Source organism: Streptopelia decaocto (assembly GCF_964273445.1).
Source record: "Streptopelia decaocto genome assembly, chromosome: 6".
In the NCBI taxonomy this organism is placed as follows: Eukaryota; Metazoa; Chordata; class Aves; order Columbiformes; family Columbidae; genus Streptopelia; species Streptopelia decaocto.
The window spans coordinates 49,204,061-49,227,062 of NC_138660.1; the positions used below are offsets into that span (position 1 = coordinate 49,204,061).

Sequence of the window (23,002 nt, forward strand, 5' to 3'; positions counted from 1 at the left end):
CCGCCCCGCGCCCTGGTGGCTGGAATGGGGAAGGGCTGAGCCCGAAGCGGCCGCCGGGACGCTTTGCTCCGGGAGAGGAAAATTCCAGCCGGGAGGAGCGGCCCTGCCCCCGCTGGCCGCTGCCCGCCCGTGCCTGGGGCCGAGCGGAGTCTCCGTACCGGCCGGGCCTCGGGCCGCCGCTGGAGGGAGAGCCGGGTGTGTGGAGGCGGGCGGGCGGGCAGCGGGAGAGGGAGGGAGGAGCTGAGCCGGGAACAGGGAGCCTCTGTCTCTCCGCGGGTGCTGGAGCGGGGAAGGATCCACGTTTCAAGTTTCTCGCCGCGAAGTTTTTTCTTCGTTTTCTTTTTTTTTCCTTCCCCCCCTCCCTCCGCCCAAGGTGTGGTTCAGCGAGCGGCAGCTCCGGCGCTGGCAGCCCGGCGGAGCCCTGTGCGTGGCCGCGGCCGCCGCCCCGGGAAGACGCCCCATGGCTGCGCTGTGAACAGCGGGGAATGCCCGGGCTCGGGGGCAAGGCGACGCTGGGGGCGGCAGAACGGGGCCGTCTTCCTCAGCCCGCCCCGAGCAGGTGAGGTGAGGCGGATCCCAGCGGCTGCCCCCGCCCTGTCCCCAAGAGCCGACCTGCATTCACCCAGCCGCCGGCATGGACGGCCGCGCTCGGCAGGCGGCCGCCCCACCGCCCCCAGGGTAAGCACAGCCGACCGCACGGGTGGGAGGCCCGGGCGCCCCCCGGCTCCAGAGGGACAGCCGGCGGGGCGCCGCGGTCATGCCGGGTCGGGTGAGGTGAGGTGCGAGGGGCCAGCTCAGGGCGGGGAGGCTGGTGCTGCGCGCGTCCGGCTGTGAGATGCGGCGCTTGGGAGGCAACTAGGGGCGAGAAGCGGCTCCTCGGCGCCGGAGGGCGAGTGCGAGTGCGTGCGCCCCGGCCTCCGGCGGCGAGGCGGAAGCTCCGCGCCGGACCGCAGCGCCTCGGCCGAGCCGCGAGCGGGGCGGGGGCAGATGGAACAGCGCGACCGTTAAACGGCTGCCGGCGCGCGGGAGCGGGCAGAGGGAGCGCCGTCCCCGCGCCCTGGCGGCATCGCGGCCAGTTCCCCTGGCTGGTAACGGGCTCTGCGGCGGGACGGGTCCGTCGGGTGCCGGCCTGAGCAGCGGCCCGCGTGTGCGGGCGGCACCGCCTGCCCTCGCTCCTCACCGGGGGCTTTTCCGCAGGGGACGAGCCGTGACCTGCTGGAGTCCCAGTCCGGGTGCCCCTGCCGGACTGCGGTGTTGCCAAAAACCGCTGGTGCGGTACCTGGCGGTGTGCGCTTCGTTGTCGGGATGCGCCCCTCTAGGAAATGTCTGAAACACAAAACTTAGCAGTGTTGGCCGTGCTTAGGGTGTGTGTACGGCAAGGCTGAGTTCTCTGTGTGAAAGCGGTGGCAGCGCTGTGGGAGAGCCGGGCACTTTGCAACGCTCCGGGAACTGCCCACACTGGGGGAGAAAAGAAAAATAAACAAGCAGCATCTGTTGGGAGAAGTAGAAGGGTTGGTTTGTTTGTAAAAGTTAGGCTCCTCTGACGAATTGATTGTAATCTGTCAGAAAATGTGACTTTAAAGAATGTAATTTTAAATCTAAGTAAAACTGCCCCAGTTACAGGTCAGGAGGAGGGGGGCTTCCCCTTGAGTTAAGTAGTCCGGTATGTTTGAAGAAAATTAATTCACTCAATAACTTCAGAAGGAACTTGAGCGATCCAAAATGCTGACAAGACTGCTGGAGTTATCTGTAAATAAGAGGGACAAATACATGGTGAGCGTGTTTTTAAACACCAAGACTTTCTTGAAGCTTTCATACTATACACAAAAATGGATTAATTGGATGTCTGACCAAGAGTGTACAGGATAAACAGGTGCAGTTGATGGTAATTTATTGTAGTATTTGCAGTAGCTATCAGATCCGTTTGAAGTCATGGCTATAGTGAATATGGAGGACTCATAGAGGAGGGTTACTTAGGGCCTTGTGGCAATTCTACATTTGTGTATGGCCATTGAGAAATGAAGTTCATGTTTAATTATAGTATAGATATTTACTACATGTTTAAGACTTTGGGTATGTAAGCTCAGTTAGAAGGACTGAGCGTATTATAACAGACCATGATACCAGTCTAGGAAGCAACTAAAACAGTATGTCTTGGAGGTCTCAGTTTTACTTGTGGGCAAGAATATGAAAACAAGCAAAAGGCACAATTAAAATCTTGGTTGTTCTGACAGCTTCTCTGGGCCTGTTGCCTGCCATGAAGCTGTTGGTTATACTGAATTTTGGCTGCTGCTTGACTTCTCTAAGTCAGGAAAAGTAGTCTGTTCTCTTAATGTGACTTTAAGCATCTGTCAGCATTTACATCTCAGTTTTGAAAAACATGTAGCTAACAGCAGTGCTCATTTGCGTTAGCCCTGCAGATATATTTTCAGGCCTTTTATCAGCTGTTCCCATATAATTTGGTACTTAGGAAATCAATTTACCATTCCTTTCTTGTTACAACAGAGTTCTTTATTGGCAGGCTTAATTATTTCCTGAAGATGGTCTCATATGCTCATTCAGACACTGGGTTTGAGGAAAAAAAATCTGGATATACTAGCAAAAATGGCAACTCCCAATTTACTGAAAATGATCCACAGATAAGTTTTTGAATAGTAAGCAGTACTGCAGTTCTTTCTCTGAGATTATAGGAAAAAATGTGCAATCTGGGAAGAATTTCAGTTGAAATATCAATTTTATTTAAATTAATTACCAAATGATATGATACTGCATTATATCTCTTATTCTGTCTAGCCAGGTAGAGAATGTTGTTAATTCACAGCTGAAAACTGTTTACTAGTAAGTGTGTTCTTAAATCATTGTTTGAAGTTATGTGGTGTAATTACTGATAGTTCTTCATAGCTTAAAAAATGTATTTATGCTGTCTGCCAAGAAGGCTGGAGGTGTTAAAAGTGTTCTGTGAGTTTTCAAGCATTGATGTTTATTTAGCCTTGGAATTTATATATAACGTAATCATTGGTGGCTCTTAAGTATAGAATTTTGTTATCAATTCTGTGGGGACAAGCTTTGGGAAAGGATCCTATAATTATATCCTGGAAGACAATTATTATTTTTTTCTTTCACGCAGGATTATGCTTTCCTGTTGAAAAATTATTCATTAAATCCAGTTGTGGATAAAAATGTTTGCTTGGATTTGGGGAAAAATGTGTCAGTGTTATTCTCACCACACAATCAACCTAAATCAGTAGAGATTTTTTTTTTTAAAAAAAACAACCTCTGCTGGAATATTTTTTAATATGGTGAATAGAAGGTGTGCCCAGTAACTGGTTGGAATTTTTTGGAATATGCTGAATAGGAGGTGTGCCCAGTAAATGGCTGGACATGACACATAGTTTCTTCTGGTAGCAGAAGAAACTTGGCTGGACCTACATTTTAGGCGTTTTATAGCTCATCCGTCTTGCCTTGAGTCTGAGCAGCACTCAGGACAGTGTGCTCCTGCCAGGCCAGTTGACACAGCCTGCTCCTGTTTATCACAGAGCTGAATTAGCTTTATGTGTTGGTTGCGTTACAGGATGATAGCAAAATGTGTGTTTTAATACTTAAAAAAGAAAAAAAAATTCAAAAGTGTCTGTGATTGGTATCCTGCCTCTTGAATACAGTTTTCCTGCTGCTGCTGGATAGCAATCCTGTACCCTGGAGTAAATTCATTTTTACATTAACAAGTGGATTTCACTAGTTGACACAGGCTTTTACCACAAAGAACTATATTGTAAGTTAATAGTCTGTTAAAATATTGGAGCAATTTTGGATTTTAGTAAACAGAAGATTGAGTTCCTTTGAAATATTAGCATGCATGTTGAGACCCATCTTTACTTCAATTCTAATCAGTTTCTGATAATTTTACATTCTTTCATTTGTTCCCTTAAATCATATTTAAAGCTATATACTTACTTCCAAAATCACAGCTTCTGACCTGCTTTACTCAAGCAAAACTCCTTTGTCATTTTCTTTTTGTGTGTCTAATGAATACATGCTTAGGAGATACAGCTGCTTGCTCTCCAGGGGCTGAAGATAGAGATGGGGGGTGGGAAGAGGGCAGAGCCAGACTGAGCTTTGCTTAGTTTATTGTCGGGGACATGCCTCATGTGTGTCTTCATGTTCTCAGTCCCTGGTTGCTTGACCTATTTGAAAAATTCAGTAAGAAGAACAGGAGACCAGTCTTTTTCACTTGGTTTTTCACTGTCTGAGGAAGTGAGAGATTTTTTTTTTCTTTTCTTTTTTTAGAAAGAACGAGAAATCCAGCTTTTCTCTTTTGTGTGTAACGGTTGAGTTTTTATCAAATTGTTTCAATCCGATTACAGATCTCTGAAGGCATCAGCTTTGGCTCAGTGTTGAGAGGTGTCCGGCATCGAGCTTAGAATACGGATTTGAGCTCTCTTTCTCTTTTTCATGTTGTTGGTTGAGGCAGTTCACAACATAGCCACAGGTTTGTTCAGGTATAAATGAAAATCTTCCCTCATGTGGAGTGTGGGATGGGACAGAAAGTGTAGCAATAGCTTCAAAACAAGGATTCTATTGCCAAGCCACAGCAGCAGATTGGGGGTGCGTGTGTTTGAATTTGCTCAGTTTGGTGAAATTTAGGTCAGGGTTGAAACTATAGTTTTATCTTGCAATGAATAAGCTATTGCTATTGCTCTGTATATGACATTATTGTATATTTATGAATAAATGCGAGACCTTTTGCACTTTTGATACTGTCTTAGATCAGAAGTTAGGCTGGCATGAATCTAATAAGTGGTCCAATCTTAGACGTACATTATCTCTTAGACTGAGGACTTGAAGATAAATAGCTCATTTTTTTCTCACTCCCATGTTCCTGATGAAGATCAACTAATTGAGTAATAACAGAATGGAAAGAACTTTGAGAATTTGTGACCATGGAATTTGCTGGATGTTTGAAACCGAGAGTTAGCTGCTTTGTGGGTGGATCCTCATCAGGAGCCACTTGAATGCTCATCATTCCAGGGGGTAATTTGCCAGCTGAGTTCTGAACATACATGTAATACTTCTTGAGGTGTTTATGTTGTTCTTTTTAATGTATCGGCCTTAACCGAGGCAATGTCAAATAGTTGCATGACACAGCAGTGCTATGAATTGAATGCTGTATTTAAAAGCTGGTTTGATTACTCAGACTTTGTCAAGTCTGAAGTCATAGGTGGGTCCCTATTGAGTAGTCAGTGGTAATGTTCACTGGCGGAGTGTGTTGCTGTGGGAATGAGATCAAGGAAACATTAGGGGGTTGAGGAATGTGGATACTAGAGTGAAAAAATGTGTGGGAGGGTAATGCACAAATAGAGAAATCAGCAGAGTTATTTCAAAGCTTTGTTCAAGTGTGATGGTATCCTGCGAAAAGGAAAAGTGAGAGCTAGTTGTTAGTGAGGTAGCAAAAGTGTGTGAGGGGAAAAACTGCTTGAGAAGGTGGATCTCAGTGTTATCATAGAATAGGTTATTTTCTTTCCATTGTTACTGGATTTTTTTGGTGAACTTTAGAGGAGATTACAGTGTTTATGTAAACCTGAAGACCACTGTTTATGTTGAGTAGATGCATCTGTGTTGGGTTGAAGAAGAAGAGGAGAGCCCATTGTAGGGGACCAAAAGCTATGATTTCAGATGAAAGTGAACATCTTTACAGGATTCCTATCATTTGACAGATGAATTATCACTAGTAATATTTAAAAGTCACAAATAAATGGTTTCTCTTCTAATCTGGCAACATCTAAATAGTTCTCCCTTCAGGAAGTCAAGTACTGCTTCTAACTTGACTATAGCTTGGAAGAAAGTTCGTAAATGTGCAAGTTTTTCTAGCTTGACTGCTGTTGTTTCTAGCTGCCACTGTTGTAGTTCTGTGTGTGCTGGGGAGCAGCAGATGCCGAATTATCCAGCCAGCCTAGTGCCTGCTCAACTCTTTTTTTTTTTTTTTTTTTTTTTTTATACTAGAAATTACAAGTCAATATGATGAATTGCTCTGTTAATGTAGTGGATACAAGGAGTGCCTATGGCTGCTTGCAAGTTCAAACAGGTCTGATCGTGCGATTTCTTTCCTTTTCACCTGGCTCTTCCTTGCTTCCCCAACAGCTGACCTGCTACTCTTAAGTTCGCATAGCTGCCTGCTGTTTGCAAAAGAGTTGCTCTTTACTATATTTGCTGTCACTATGTACTGCTCTGAAACTTGGAGAGCTGACGCCAGGGCATTAGAGGATGACAAGAAACTGAGATGTTGGCTCCTAGACCCCTATAGAGTTCTGTGGCCATGCCCAGCATTAGCACAATAGAAGAGGAAACTCTGGCTGTGCAGCATGGGACAATGAAGAGTTCAAGGGGGGGGAAACTGCCCCCTGCTGTTTTGAGCTGAAACAAGCAATTAAAAACTTGAGGTTTCACTTGAATTCTCTCTTAAGGCCCCATGATTAAAAATGCAACTCTTTGTTTGAAAGTAAACTTAAATGTTTACTAACTGGAGTTCCAGTAGATGCATTCTGACTCAAAATCTACGTTGTGATGGACCAATGGATAAACACGTTATTTTTCCATAGTTTCAGAAACATTTTTTTAATGCATCAGAAGTGGAATAATATGGGAATCTTTACAGAATTGAGAGTTCCTGGCTTTGTTTTTTATTTGCTAGGAGGTTATCCTGTTCAGAAAGGGCACATATATTTATCTGGATCTTTTGGTGGTTTTAAGTGATCAAAGTGCTGTAGGTGGTTAAAGAATGGATCCCTAATCTGTCTGTGAAAGGTCTCTCTGGGGAGCTTGCCTATATGTCAACTGTGTTGAAAGACTGGGGTTGTCAGGATTGGTATTTTCAGTTAAAGAAAACAGAGCACGTGAATATTTTTAGCTAGGCATAAGCTTTCTTCTGTGAGAAAGCATTGATTTTGTTGGAAGTTTTAGTTCTACACAGATTTTCGTTGAAGAAATAGCTTTCAATCTGTACTTTCTTAGATGTATTTTAAAAATCCTCTCTGCACATTTCTTTTAATTTTATTTCTGTTCTGGAAATATAGCTACTTGTTTTGGAAAACAGAAGTCAATCTTATTTAAAAACAGGCAAACAAACCAAACTCTTCTTATCCCCAAACAATGCAAACAATTACTCTATGCGAAACAAGAAATGGTGTGAGCTTGGATTTTTCTCAAATACCAATAATGGTACAGTTTTTGTTCTTTGTCCTACATCTCTCCTACAAAGTGACACTGTCTTAATTAAAAAAATAAAAACCTCCACCATTTCATCTCAAAACAGCAGCATTAGAAGCTTCCTTTTCAATTCAATAATGCCGAATGTTTCTTTGTTGGTTTAAAAATCTTGTTCTCTTCACGGACCTTGGTTTCCTGTTGGGAATGAATTTTGGTATTTTACCTGGTTTTCAAGTCACCTTCAGATGCATTTTCTTCCAAAGACTAAGGCTCTGTACATGGGTTTTTAGCAGGTAACTTTTAAATGTTTTGCTGTGGGAGAGGCATAAGCATATTTTTCAGTTGTCCTTATAATACAAACCTATCATTGACAAAGTTGCCCAGAGGGACTGCTTTTTCTATAATTTACATAAAATGAATTGGTTTTTTAATATATGTTGCATCCAATTTGAATGGATTTTTTTTTTTTTTTTTTTTTAATTTTCCAGTTTGACATACTCAGAACTTTGCTGAATAAAGTGAGTTAAATAAGAATGTTCCAGGATATGGGCCCACCAATAGGGCAGCAGTGGAAACTTTGTGTTACCATTGCCCAGGTGTGTAGGTCTTAAGGTAATTAGAAGGACAATAAGGAAGAATAGTGTGTCAAGTTTGGGTTTTGTCGTTTAGTATTTTACCACGTGTTTAAGGATCATTGTATTGCTCTTGACCTTTCTAAAACCTAGTATAGTCCCTCTGTACTGTCAAACTAGACTGACCAAATGGACATAATACTGCAGGTATCTACTCAAGGTATCTGTTGTTTAGCTGTCATTGTCATAGCAACGTTAAAAGTGTTTTTTACTAGGGAGAAACGATGTTTTGTTTCTGGATTTAGTAAAAAGAAAAAAAAAAAGAGCCAAGATGTCTGTTAGTAACAAAGTTGAGAAAACACATGTTTACAACTCATCATGCATGCTCATAACCCCTTTAGGCAGAAATGAAGGACATCTTTCTTCACTACTAGCTTTGGACTTAAACCTTTTTCTTTTTTTTTTTTTTTTTTTTTTTTCATTAAAAATGCATGTTTTCCAGAATTAAATATGAAGGCACTCTGGCTTTGAGAGCATAGAAACTATTGACATGGATGGATGGTGTTTTCAGTTCTTTAGTTTGCAATACAAACACGGCATAAGTTGATAGGAATTGTATAGTAGGTGAAACTTCCAGAGGTGGAATTTCTGGTTATTTTCAGGAGTTTGTGTAAAACCAAAAATCCAAGCCATGAAAAATCTGGGGTTTAGACTTTTTTTTTTTTTTTTAATTCAGAAACTTGCACTCCTGAAAGTTGAGGTACCACTGTGTTTTGAAAGCTGTCCTTAGGTTCCCAAACTTTCATTCCTTAAGAGTTACTGCTTTCTACATCTACTCTATGAAGTCTCCAGACATAAACTGTTCTGTATTCTCTGTGATTCATGGTCTCTCACTTCCCCTTGCCTGCAATTTTGATCTTCTCTTTCCACCCACACTACAAAGTAGTCTCACTAATTCCATCCTTGGCACCTTCCATGAGCTATTTTTACCTCATTTGGTTTTTAAAGTACTCACTACTTGGAGAAAGTCTTGTTTTGCCGAATCTTAAACTTCAATGTGCTACTGTTTCTTTTCTATAATTAAAAGCATTTCTCATAGGTCATGCTTAGGAACTTTGAAGAATTATAACAGTTCCTAAGGCACCTTAACCCCTGTGGCTTTAAACATCTGGAAGCTGAAGTGGTCTTCCCCAATCTGCTTTTATTGGTGGCAGACACTTTTGAAGACAATTCCGCACTCCCCTCCCCACCTCCCCCAAATGGGGAGAAGGAGAATCTCTCCTCCTATTCTCCTATTACCTTAAACTGCTTTGCAATGTATGACCCTGTCCTGAAACTCTTTCATAGAATAAGTCTTCTTTTAGCTTTTTGAATTCTGTTTTTGCGCATTCTTTTTAATGTTGAGATTTAAAAAGAACCTAGCCTTTCAGCTTGGTCCTTCCATCTGTGGTGTTTGTTGTTTGTTTGTGTTTTCCCCTGTCCCATTCTGCCTGTATCTGATTTCTCCTCCCCTGACTTCACTCTGAAACTATAGATTCTTCTTTTCCTAAATATAGTTTTGTGTTTAAATACTATGTATCACATTTTACCTGGGTTAATGCATCTTATTACCTTGTACTTATATGGCATGGAGACTATTTTGGCTAGTGTTTAAGGGGAGAAGGGCTTCCCAGGCCCTTTTATATAGTGCTTTAAACAGGGGTCAGCGGCTGTCTTGGCAGTTGCTGTTCTTGTCTGGTTGCTTATCTATGGCTGAGTAATGCCCTAGATGTCTCAGGACTTGGAGCTGAGATCTTAAGGCAGCAGTGATATATAGAGACATGAAATAGGATTTATTTTTTTTTCTCCTTTCAAATAAGTAAGAGTTTACTTATGACTTTGGGCCAGCAGCAGTAATTTTCTTAAGGTGTTATATGTTGCCGTTCCTCAGAATTAGATATATTTAACTTGATGTCTGCACGACACCTGATCAGGACATTTGTTGTAGAAATTATCTGAGAGCTGGGTCAGATGCATCTTTATTCCTTCAGCTCCTTAATGCTTCTCTTATGTTTCTTGTGGGGTGGGGAGAGGGTCTGTTTTTCTTCCAAGGGATATGTACAGAGATCAGAGAATTTTGAAATCTAGGCAACTTGTGCGTTTTATTTTGATTATTCTTCTGCAGTGTAGAGCACATATCTGCCCACCCCAGCCTAAATATTATTGAGATAGTCTCAACACACCAGACAGTGCTTATTCACTGTTATAGAAAAGCATGGTGGAAATTTAGAAGATATGGAAAGCCACAGCATTTTGTAAGCACTCCTTCAGAGCTGATTGTCAATACAGAGAAGAATAGGAGAGAATCTGAAGCAGCTTGTTTTGGAAAAGTAATAAGGATCTGATTTAATTGTCTGAACTGTTGGAATCTCTGTCTTATTTCTAAGCGTCTTTCTTTGACTGTTCTCATATTTCCACTGCCTGAACACTCTCACAAATTTTCCAGTCTTTCTCCCCAAATAAACTGCTGTAATGCCTCTTTATCCGTAAATCTCAAATGAATAAAGGAGAAGGAGGGTAATGCAATGAATTGTAAATGTTAAACTAAATCTTAAAAATATACAATTATTTACTTTAGGATAAAAAGTGGTGTTTTGTGCTATGATAGTTTTAGAAATATTTAAACAAAACAGTTGGTTCTTAATTTTTCTTTCTGATCGTGTTCTTTAAGATACTGCTTATAACTTCTGTCTTTTTTTTTTCTTCCTACTTTTACTCAACAGTAATTTTCCTGGATTCTGTAGCTCCACTTTGTAAAGCCTGCCAGTTAACAGGTTTATACTTGTGTTGTTGTTGTTTTTTTTGTTTGTTTTTAAACTACTTGCCAGCACTTAATCCAGAACAAGTTTGTATGGTAGAATTGAGAATGTTTGGAAATATTGACACATAAGTGTTGAAATTTCATCTTATACAATGCCAAGCAGTATTTTATATGTGTTGACTATAGATGAAGATTTTAAAATTACTTGGTACCCTGACTGAATGGTCTCCTGGAAAGATTATATAATGTCAGTCAAAGCTCTGCTCCCCTGCAGAAGAGACAGATGTCCTGCATATTGTCTCTACTAGAGAAGAACATCTGGATTTTTCTTCCCATTTATTGAATGAAGAGTCTGTACTCTGAGCAGCTGATGCTGCCTCTTCCTGTTGCAGCGCAGAGATCTGTAGTAGGAAGTGAAGTGCACAGTGAATTGTTTATTTTGTAAACAAATGTTTGTCAGAGCCACTTGGAAGAACTTCAGCAACTTGAGATAGAAATACCCTGGCAAAATCCTACCATGACTAATTGAGAAGTGTGCAGTTCATTTGCCAACAACATACCCTTAGAAAGGAAAAATGATTGAGTATGTAAAGTTGTTCTTCTGTTACACGTAAACAAAAGCTCCAAGATTAGAAAGAATAATTTTATGAGTTTTTAACTTTCATTTAAATATAAAATAAAAAAAAACAATGAGATCTGGAAAACTCTAATTATAGGTCATTCTCACCTCCTGTCACATCATGTTTCACATCTCAGTCAGACACTGAGTGTGTTTCCTTGAGTCAGTTTGTGCTATGGGAAATAATGCTCAATGTGGTAGAATGATCTCCAGTCTGTTTGTAAAAGAGCATCTGATACTTTATCAAAGATAGGAAGGGATAGCAAAACTGGCATATCATTTGTTGGAATTGTAAAAATTTAGTTATTAAACTCTACCCCTTAAAAAACTTTAGGCTTCTGATAGTAAAATTAGATTGGTCGGAGAAAGTGAATCACATCCTCAAACTTACGCAGCTGTACCAGTATTTTGTACCGTTGTGTTTGTCTGTGGCTTTGATTAATAAGTATTTTCAGTTAAATATGTAAGTGGCAGCAAGAAAGAAGTGGTTTGGTGACTCTTTATGAGAAAGACTATTTTTTTTTGTTTCTACCAACATTGTGCTGGCATGGTGCTTACAACTTGCTTGAAGATAAATTGGTAAAAAATGTGGATGTCTTGCAGATATAACCAGCAACACCTTCCTTATTTGTTAAGTTTTTAGTGATTTAATGCATTCAACAAGAAAAAATTTATTCTGAAACTGTTTTGAACAAGTATAGTGGTTAACAGTTAAGCAGTGTTGGTCTTACTGTTTCTAAAGTGTGACAACATACGAAAGGCATGTTCATGAGTTTCTGCATGGTTACAGAGTATGAGCATGTAAATAATTCAAAATGATATTTGGCTGTTTACTTTCATGGGTAGGAATGTGGAAAATACTGGATTTCTGACAGAATTATGACTTTTGGTGACACAGAATCATTGAATACTTAAAATAATCTGAGACATCTTTAAAAAAAAAAAGAACTATTAATGTATTCTTTTAGGCATTTCCAGAGATTCTCTGTTATATCCAGAGAAAACTTTGAAATCCTGGGAAAATTTGCAGAGAGAGTTTCAGATCTCAGGAATTTGTGTGTGTGTTTTAAGGGCTTTGTGAGATCTTAAAGTATAGATAATTTGAGCAGTATTTCTGTCCTTCCCTCTGAAAACCATAAAGTAAGAAAATCCATTTTCTCTGAATTTTCTTGATTGTTTTTACATGACATCTAGTGGGAGAAGTATGTTACTTTTCTAAGTAATATATGTAAACTTAAGTCACATTGTTTCAAAACAGTTAGTTTACATCTTTGTAGATCGGGTAGGTACCATATTAGAATTTTCAGAAGGAAAGAACCAGGAAGATAATAAAATGCTGCTAATCTGGAGGGTGCTGTTTCTCACAATGAGAAGGGACTTAGTTGTAGGAACTCTGATAAATAAAGCCTGCAGACAAACTGCCCAGCTGTACTTTAAGATGAAAACAGGATGTTGCTTGTATTGCAGGAGGACTACTGTGTAAATCAAAGGATATGCTATTATTGCTGTGTAAGGAAGCTGTACTCCCTTGGAGTAGTTCTGTATATAAAAGAATGGTAATTGCCATGCTTATCAAGAGCTGGCAGTTCTCCTTTTCCAATTGTGACCTGGTGAATCCACCTCTAGTTCATGACTTAAAACAAAATACCAGTTATTTTAATCCCCTATTCAACAGGACAAACAGAATGTGGTTATTTTTATCTATGGTTCCTTAGATTATACAAATCGACACCACCTTTCCTATATTCAAGCCAAAGATGGTTCTGCTGTGGGGGACGTGGATTGTTTCCGCAGTGCGTGTCAAACTCTACCAGTTCAAGTAATGTCATCTGGAAGTGCCCAGGTGGCTTTCTCCCCTTGCTGGTGGAGTGTGTGTGTGTGTGTGTGTGTGTGTTTTTTCTTAAATTCACTTATAGCCCCTTTAAATTCTTGGTTTTGTCTTTTAAAGGGCTTCTCTGTGCCTATTCCATTCAGTGTACTGTTCTGCTGTTCCTCAGTGCCAACTAGGATGATGTTGTCTTTGTTTTTAAAAGTAAGTTTTTATGCTTCTAAGAACTATATTCAAGTATGCTTTCTCTCTTTAGAAAGGAAGTAGGTCAAATTACTTTTCTGCTTTTGGTTTTCACCAGTTTATTTTTTCTCTTCAGGGAGATCATAGAATCATATAATTGTTTGGGTTGGAAGGGACCTTTGAAGACCATCTAGTCCAACTCCCATGGTGATCTGTAGTACACTGTAGGAGAGCCTAGATTGTTCTTAAAGAAATACAAGTAAGTTTCTCTTAGGCAGAAGTGGCTGAATCTGAAACAACAAGAAGTATATGGATAAAGGTTAGATTGATGTTCCTGTAATATTACATGTGTTTTTATAGAAATTTTTTTGGGATAACCTGCCTTTGGTGCTGATGCCTACATGGTAGAGGATCAAGGAGTTTAATAAGAGAGAGGGTGGCAATGGTGAGAACTCTAAGGGAAAGCAGATATGCTTCACTCTTGAAAGTATCTTCACTCTTGAAGGCTTTACAGCATAAACTTAATATTGTTTTAATATTGATTTTACTTTATACTGAATTATAAATTAATCTTTCAGATGTATAGTTTTAATGAAGTTTGATATTCAGAATGACTTTTCTATTATTTACCATTACTTGTCTACATTTTCCTGAAGTTATGTGAGAAAAGGATGTTGCAGGAGCTGTTTAAGGTTGTGTAAGAAGTCGTTCTAATACCTAAGGAAAAATGTGCCTGTAATGTAGTGTTCCAAAAGACTGTTCAGTGGTGTTGTTTAGCTGGTAGCACATTTTAAACAGCAACTTCTTTAAAGGACTAAATAGTGCTGTTATTTTGGAACATGACTCATTAGTCTTACAATTTTTCATGGTTGAGAGAACTGGTTGTATCAGGTTGAACAAGCTACACACCTCGTGTTTGAGCTATTTCTTAAATCACATGTTATTTTTGACTATTCAGTCAAAAGCATTGGAGGTGAGATGCTCTCAGGGGATACCTATTGGAGCACTTGCCATTATTTTTTAACATAAATGCTGATATAATAACTTCAGATTTAAAACTGGGTTGTAATTCTATGCCAGTATCAATTAACAGATGTGTTTCTTAAGAAGTAGGGCCTCACTAATCTTCTTTCTGCTTTCTCACAGGGTGGAATAGGAGGAAGAGATCTTAAAATCTTGAATTTGCTTCATGTCTGTACTAAACAGTTGAAGGACTTAATCAGGAGTGAAGTCTTTGTTGGAACACAATGAGTTCTGTAGTACAGATCCAGTTATATTTTATGTACTTGGGAAGATATATGTAGAGATATATAATTTCTATGGAGGAAGAATTTTTTCTGGGGCCAGAAACTAATGTATTTGAAAACATACTTGTCAGTTATCTGATGTCTTAATGTCTGTAGCAGCCATTCATCAAATAAGGGTAGGTAATGATTTAGGGCAGATCAGTGATTTTGGAAAATGTATATAAATTTTAAGTAGTCATGGTCTATGGTTAGACAAAGATAAGATAATTTTTAAATTCTAGCTTCATTCTGTTCAATTCTGTTAATACAAATGCATGTTCTTTAACAGGCCATAAGCGTGGTTGTCAGGAGACATACCATGGAATTACCCTGATGTGACCTTGTAACGGGTGGATTTGAAAAGCATTAAGCATTATTTGAACTGGTCCTGTACTCTGAAGGCCTCTTAATTATAGTGCCAGTATTATTTTTCGTAAAACTTCTAATGAAGAGAGATGTGTTCTGGAGTTCTTGTCTCAGTTACACACACAGAGAGTTGTCATTGTGCAGGTTGTATTGTACCTTAAAATAATTGTGATTTTTTTATTTGTTTGTTTTTAAAATTCTTTAGCAAGTATCACAACTTTTCATCCACAAAGTAAATAGCTTTTGCTTTTGATTTGTAACTTAAACCTTGGCAAGTATGTAAATTCCTCAGCAGGGCACTGGTTTTGAAGAGCTACTTAGGTTCCACTGAGAAATCTTTTGAACAGATTGTTTTGGAACATGTGATCTTTTTATTCCCCACCACCCCCTGCTTCTGCACTACATTATCTGCACTGATTTGTTCCTTTCCTCCAGGAAGCACATTTACATTAAGGATCCGGTCTTCTGTTTATTTTGTTCCTGCTGCTTATTGCTTCCATGATGTCCTTTTTGACCTTACAATTAACAGAAAAATAACTGATATCCTGGGAATTAAGACGAAATTAAGTACAAGGAGCTGATAAATTCTGATAAATCCTTACACTAATCAAGTTTCCATTTTGACATGCCAAGATCCTCAGTAATAGTAAGAAAAATAACTAAAAAGATTAAAAAAACCTGTAAGTAGCATGTTTTTCATAGTGTTTCTGGTACTTCATGGAAGGCTTTAAACTACAAGAGTCAGGGATACCACTGGTTCGTATTGTTAAATGTTGGCTTTGTCATCAGAAAAAGTTCAGGTGTATTTGCTGAAAGGTACTCTAACCTGGCCTGAACCAATTTTTATTTATCTGATCTGTTTTGGCTAATTGCCTTTTAAGTATAATATTTGTAGTGTACCATAGCATTTCATAGTCCCAGCTCAACTTCTATTTTAAACTGGTCTAGTGGTGTAAGGATTCTCGCTGCAATTAGTGCAATATTGAAATAGTAGTAAGTATAAGAGATCATTCAACTTGCTTTTAAGTTTAATCACATACAGCAAATCTAGTGAAATAATGGTGATAGTTCTGAGATCTGCTTTGTTTGGGTTTTATATTGTATTACATTATTATAATTTTGTTGGAAATAAAGAAGACTGGTGAGAAATAAGACTGGCACATCAAAAAATTGAAAGGGTAGGTTGCAATGTTGTCTGCTTAATGTCGCTTCAAATATCTAGGCTTGCTAATTGGGTCTGATTTAACCATAACTGTCACATTTGAAGGCAGAGGATGCCAAGAAAGAAAGAGATTATTTATATCCTTCAGGCTTCCATAACTGTGGGTTTCAGATTGGAATTTGGCTATAATATATTCTGTTTTTTCAGAGAAGCTACATAATAAAACAGAATGGAGTACCAAAGACTGTAACTGGATCCTTTGACAACTAAGCTTGTATGTACCTTTTCCAAATTGTAGCCCCTGGCCTGGCAAACAGCCAGCTTGTTTCAGTTTCTACTGTCTTGAGTTTTACAGTTTACTTACATGTTTTAAAAAGCCAAAAAACTTCAGTTTAGTATCATAAAGAAGTTCTACTGTACATCTTGAGTCTCAGCTCTCCTGCTGCAAACTCAGACTCATCTTAAATTCTGGTTAGACCAGAGATGACAATATGAGGCCTCAGTATTGGTGAATATATGGAATTGTTTCATTGTGCTGAAGAAATTAAGCTATCTGTTCATCCATCCATATTTGTTTGTGGCATATAGGCAAGACTGTGTTTTGCAGGTGAAAGGATCTAACTCTAAACACTATTAGAATAGCTGTTTACTCATTTGGTTGACTGTTGATTTATACGTGCTTATACATACTTATATGTATACTCACTGACAGTGTTTGAGTTAAAGCATTTTCCTTTGTTTTCTAGAGCTTAATCTTACAAGTTCTGCATATTTTCAGATAACAATGTTGTATATGTTCTCACTGTTGGTAGTTGCTGACAGCAACTTAAAATCATTCTGATTGATTACACACTTTCCTTAACACAGCTTCTAAATAAAGCTAAGCGTCTTGAATACCGAGTATGCAAACCAGTATACCCAGTATACATATTCTTCTTCAGGAACATGTGATGACAGCTGGCACTGACCACAGCATGGAGCTTCACATAAGCTCAAAAAGAGCAGATTGTTCTTTCTAGTTTCAATTTGTGTTCTTCTTCACTTTCAGCCCTCTCTCATAAGAAGTGTGGAATGCTGCGACTTTCAGCCAGTGTTACCCAGTGGGATGTTGTGGTTTGCTCACTATGAGCAAGAGGAGATTATTTCCTTTCTTCTTTTTCTTATTAAAAACAAAACAAACAAAAAACCCACAAAAACCAAACAAACAAAAAACAAAAAACCAAACACAGGCATGGACAGCCTGAATGTGGATACCCTTTCAATGAAGAAGGTGAGGGGTTGGTAGTGTTAGGTTTGCAGGTGGACTTGATGATCTTGAGGGTCTTTTCCAACCTAAATGATTCTATTATTCTGTCTTTTCACAGAATCACAGAATCGACGGGGTTGGAAAAGACCTCAGGGATCATTGAGTCCAACCCTTGGTCCAACTCTAGTCCGTTTATTAGATCATGGCACTAAGTGCCATGTCCAATCTGAGTTTAAAAACCTCCAGGGACGGCGAGTCCACCACCTCCCTGGGCAGGCCATTCCAATGCCTGACCATTCTCTCTGTAAAGAATTTCTTTCTAATATCCAGCCTAAATTTCCCCCGGCAGAGTTTAAGCCCATGCCCCCTTGTCCTATTGCTGACTGCCTGGGAGAAGAGACCAATCCCCACCTGGCTATAACTTCCCTTCAGGTAGTTATAGAGAGTGATGAGGTCACCTCTAAGCCTCCTCTTCTCCAGACTAAACAACCCCAGCTCCCTCAGCCTCTCCCCATAGGTCTTATGCTCAAGTCCCTTCACCAGTCTTGTTGCTCTTCTCTGGACCCGCTCCAGCACTTCTATGTCTTTCCTGAACTGAGGGGCCCAGAACTGAACACAATACTCCAGGTGTGGCCTCGCCAATGCAGAGTACAGGGGAAGGATCACTTCCCTTGTCCTGCTGACCACACTATTTTTGATACAGGACAGGATACCATTGGTCTTCTTGGCCACCCGGGCACACTGATGGCTCATGTTGAGCTTCCTGTCAATTAGTACCCCCAGGTCCCTTTCTATCTGACTGCTCTCCAGCCACTCTGCGCCCAGCCTGTAGCGCTGCAGGGGGTTGTTGTGACCAAAGTGCAGCACCCGTCACTTGGCCTTATTGAACTTCATCCCATTGGAATCAGCCCATTTTTCCAGTCAATCCAGATCCCTCTGCAGAGCCCTCCTGCCTTCCAGCAGGTCGACACTCCCTCCCAACTTGGTGTCATCAGCAAACTTGCTGATGATGGTCTCAATCCCCTCATCTAAATCGTCAATAAAGATGTTAAACAGGACTGGACCCAACACCGACCCCTGGGGAACACCACTAGTGACCGGCCGCCAGCTAGATGCAGCCCCATTCACCAGCACTCTCTGGGCCCGGCCCTCCAGCCAGTTCTTAACCCAGCGTAGAGTACACTTGTCCAAGCCACGGGCTACCAGCTTTTGCAGTCAGCTGCATCATTTAGCATCAGTTGTGATAAAGTTATGCAGCCATGTAATTTTATCTAAAAAAGAAGAGCAAAAAGAGAAATGATAGCTTGGCCTAGCTGTAAAATTTGTCTTGCAGTTTTCTTGGAAGCTTATGCCATCGTTATAATTCTTTGCTTTTGACAGCCACTTGGTATCCTCATTCACCACCTATGACCCCAGAAACCTAGTGGTATAGAAGCTGCTGGATCATACTTCAGCTTACAGTCTAAAAGATATTTCACATACTCTGCAATGTTACTGTAACTGATGTATCCCCCATTCAACCCTGTTGTTTCACATCAGCAAATATGTAGAAAATAGAATTGAGACTAAAATTGACAGTGAGCTTGCAAAACCATGTGACTTCACACACAGAAGTAGTGCACTGGGGTGAAGTGTTTTATGAACAACCATTATTTAGCCATGTTAATTTTCCTTTTTGTTTAGAAACAGATTCAGCTAGGCTGTTGGTGAGTGCTAGAAGGTGTGGCCTAGTAATTCATACTGCGATTAGCAGTGGGATCCAGTGAGGTTGTGTAGCCAATGGCTGGTCCTTAGAGAAGATGGTAGAAGGTTGGTGGACATTATGAATAGGAGGAGGATGAAGACATCCAGAATCACACGGTCTGTTTCCTCTGTCTTTACCTATTGTAATCTGTAATTTGACAGGTGAATTCTGATATCTCCCTGCAGTAAGTCACAGCTTGTTTGGTCCTCTGTACATATCTGAAGTGACAAAGCTGTAGCCCATTTTCTGATCCCTATCTGTATGTCTGACTCAATACTAGACCAACTTTTGCTAACAAACTTAATTTGTGGCTGTCCCAGCACTTTCAACACAAACCACTTAGTATTATGGTAGCTGCAGTTACATGATTACATGTTTTCCATGCAGATACACTCCCAAGTTCTACTGAAATTGTTAAAGAAGTATTCATGTATGCAGGCTACATTTTAAAACTGAATAAAAATAAAGGGAAATACACTTTTGATCCCATTTTGATGGGGCTTCTGCAACAGAGCTTCCTGTGTCCTTCTGGGAGTGATGTGATGATAACAGTCACCTGTCTAAACTGTTTACTTTTTAACTTGGCAGAATTTGTACTTCTGAGATACTCTTGTACTGCTCATTGAAACAGGAGCTTTGCATATGTTTTAGTTTGTGCTGTCAAACATACCATACTGGCAGTACAGATACTCTTGTCCTTCCAATGGTGTGGTGTGGTGTGGTGTGTGTTTTGTGTATTTTTGTTTTTGTTTTGTTTTGTTTTTTTAAAAAAAAAACTTGCATTAGTTTGCTGTTCATTTAAAGGAAGCCATTTGTGTTCTAAAAACAAATGACACACACACAGCTGTGTAGCCAAGTGACCCAGAGAAGATGCGTTCCCATGATCTATGTGTATGTGCAAGTGATGGGGACCAGAACTTGTTCTTTGTCCCAGTGTTCACTTGTGCATGGTCTCAAGGGAACATGTGGCCACGGTCCTAGTGCTGTTCACTGTCATGGGAATGGAAGGATGCGGCTCACAGTGTTGTCTAGGAATAGTTGTGTATGGGGGTTTGTTTTACTCTTAAAAACTTGGTTTTTTATATGTAAATTCCTTTTTGTTGTATCGAAATTCAGGCTACATATTGATTGCACTTTTGAAGAAAATCATAATATTGTGTGATACTGGAGTTGTTAAGAATTGGACAGAAATGTTTTGTGTTGCAGTGACAAAAGCTATGCCATTTAAACCATTTAATTTCTGCTCTTTTCATTCATGAACAAATAGTTCTGTTCTAGGGTATTTGAAAGACAAAGGGAACTTCTTAGTCATCCGCATAAATAAATAGATATGAAGTTCTCGGATACCTGAGATGTGAAAACATCCTTTCAGAGGAAGAGAACTGTTAGAGATTTTTGCCATCTCAATATTGATAAGAAGTCATGGTATGAAGAAAATTCTTTAGCTTTTCTATGAAAATGCACATGATTTATGAGGATTTTTTTCTTAAATTATTTCAAAATTAACTGACAAACTCAAAATAACAGTTCTTAGAGTATCTTTACAATGCAATTCTTGTATTATGCTCTTAAATACTATTTAATGAATTTATAAAATACCCTGATCTCTCTGCAGTACAGTACCTCTTTTAAGATGTGATTTATGTTTTGAAGATATTTGTTGCTGGACAATAAGTTGCCTGGAGAATAACTAATGAACCAGTCTCCTGTTTTATACAGATGTGATTAGATATGCTCTAATTTGCCTGGAAAAGAGCAAGCAGCCGAGTGGTTTCAAAATCCAGCCGATCTGCAGTGCCACCTCGTGGCGGTTTTTTTCATGGCTTCTCTTAAACCCGTTTCGGTTCCCTCATCCCCATTGGGAAGATTACTTGTGACCTCCTGAAATGTCTGTACTCCCGCCTGCAGACCTGGTCTGACTTGGGCAGTACAGCACATTTCTTTGCTGCCTTGCAGAAGTTAGGCAGGATATGTCCCTGCTGAAATCTGCTCAGATGGAGAACCAGAAGGAGGATTTCTGAGCAATAGTTTCTTTTACCTATCACATCAGCTCAATAAGCAATGGCTGGTGTGGTCACTGAAAAGGAAAGATCAGATTGCAGATGAAAAGCAAAAAAAAGTGTGTCATTTCGTAGCAGTAACTTGAAGGAGCAGTTAATTGGTCTCATCTGCTCCAGCAATGCTACATATGCATATAGTTTGCTTCTGGGTAGTCAGTTTTCTAGGGAGATGGTTTAATTTTAAAATTAGATTGTCTAGGTAGACACAGTGTTTCTTATGGAGATAGTTTATACTATTTTGCATTCAAGACATCTGCATATTTTTTATCTTAATTGAAGGATGTCAGAGAAACTTTCTTCTTAAAAGCAGCATCATGCTTTGAGGGTTATGTTGTGCTTTGCCTTGAACCATTTTAAAGAATTGCTCAAAATTTGGTGGGGTAAGTACCTGCAGGTTTAAGACTGTGGTTTTTATGTGTAGAAAGTAATACGCTGTTGAGGATATTTCACGCCAAGCAAACATGTAGGAAGGAACTTTTCAGTACTTCACCCGCCTGGCCTGCCTGGGAGAGCAGAACCAGCTTAGTTTTTTTAACATCTCCAGATGAAAGGTACGGTTTTTCCTGTCTGTATTTTCTTCCTGCCACTCTGGTGGGAAACTCAACAGACTCTCTTGTCCCTTCTGCCCTGGTGGGAGCACTAACATCACGGCTCAGTGCTGGAGCCTCAGCAGCAGTTCCCTGGGCTTCCTGCCACTGCCTACCTCTGTCCCCAGTGTAGGAACAGCTGACCTGCCACTCTCCAGTCCAAGGAGAGTGTTTGGCAGTATTTTTGAGTGTTTAAAGTTGATGCTTTAAATGTCTAAGAGTTGATACTGTAATGCTCTGAATATGCTTTCAGTATTTTCTTGCTGCAAAAGTAGTTAGTTATTTTAATGAGATGAAGTTTCCATGCCTGCATTTGCTGTTGGCCTGGTCACACTGCCTTGGTTTCCCTGCTCTCACGGAGCGCTTCCTGCCCGCCCCAGAGCTGCTTATGCTGTGCAGAGGGAGGGGACAAGGGGACAAATCCAGCCTGGACTGGCAAAGCCTTGGCGTGTGTAATACAGACACTTCTGCATCTTCATTGAGTGCTTTGTTTTTCTGTAATAGAAATGTAAGATGTGAGAGCATGGTAAGTATCAAGCTGTATATTTGATGGTATATTTGATTTGTAAAGACTTTCTCTGATAAGCAGGTGCTTACGTTCTCATTTGTGTCCTAATTATAGAAATTATACTTGGCCTTTTCTAGAAATGAGCTGTTTCTTTTTCTGAATTCACATATCTTGCTTGTAAACGGTAAGTAAAGGTGTGTGAATGTTAGGTCTGTGTTCTTGCAGAATTTTAAAGCCAGCAGTAGAAATATGTGATACTATGGTCCATACCTCTAGATTGTACTGTTTATTATGTGGAGTTGGAAAGTCTTAAATAGTGAGCAATAAAAATGCAGTTTTCTTTTTCCAGTGTTGCCAGAAGGATTTCCATTCTTTGCTAAAAAGTGTAGCATTTTTACAAAATTATGTTTAATATAAAGGCAGTGTGTATCTAAGCAAAATGACGAACAAAAGTCTTAAAAAGAAGTGGTTAAAAGACTGCACTTCATTTTCATGACACTGTTTTGAGTAGTTTAGTACTTGCAGCTAAATGCATTCTTTTAGAAGCCTGGATTTTCAGGTAGTAACAAACAAAGGCAGAAAAAGTGCATGTGAGGGAAAGTAACGGAGAAGGTTTTGATTACTTGTCTTTACTTAGGAAGCTTGTTTGTTCTTTCTACCACACATCAGGCTTCTGCACTATTGGGGATGTGTAAACTAAAGAGTCTGTGATTTAAGGTAGTTACTGCGGAATCTCTTCAGGCTGTTATAAATTGCAATATAAGGAACAACTTCATTGTCCTTTAGATCGTGTTTTTTGCTCAGTGGATGATTTTCCAATGACTCAAATGTAAGTCGTGTG

The 23,002-nt window shown here is 39.9% G+C and overlaps 1 protein-coding gene across 3 annotated transcripts in view; it reads left to right on the plus strand.

Moving 5' to 3' along the window:
* The first annotated feature begins 527 nt into the window (after positions 1-527).
* COBLL1 (cordon-bleu WH2 repeat protein like 1) overlaps positions 528-23,002 on the plus strand; it is an 82,469-nt gene continuing 59,994 nt past the window's right edge. For 2 of the 3 annotated variants that reach the window (XM_082055039.1, XM_082055040.1), the window contains exon 1: positions 528-678. In XM_082055039.1, the coding sequence (XP_081911165.1) occupies positions 635-678 (44 nt within the window). In that variant the 5' untranslated portion in view covers positions 528-634. Of the gene's footprint in view, positions 679-2,581; positions 2,655-23,002 lie in introns of those variants that run through there. The other variant, XM_082055041.1, reaches the window with a different exon arrangement.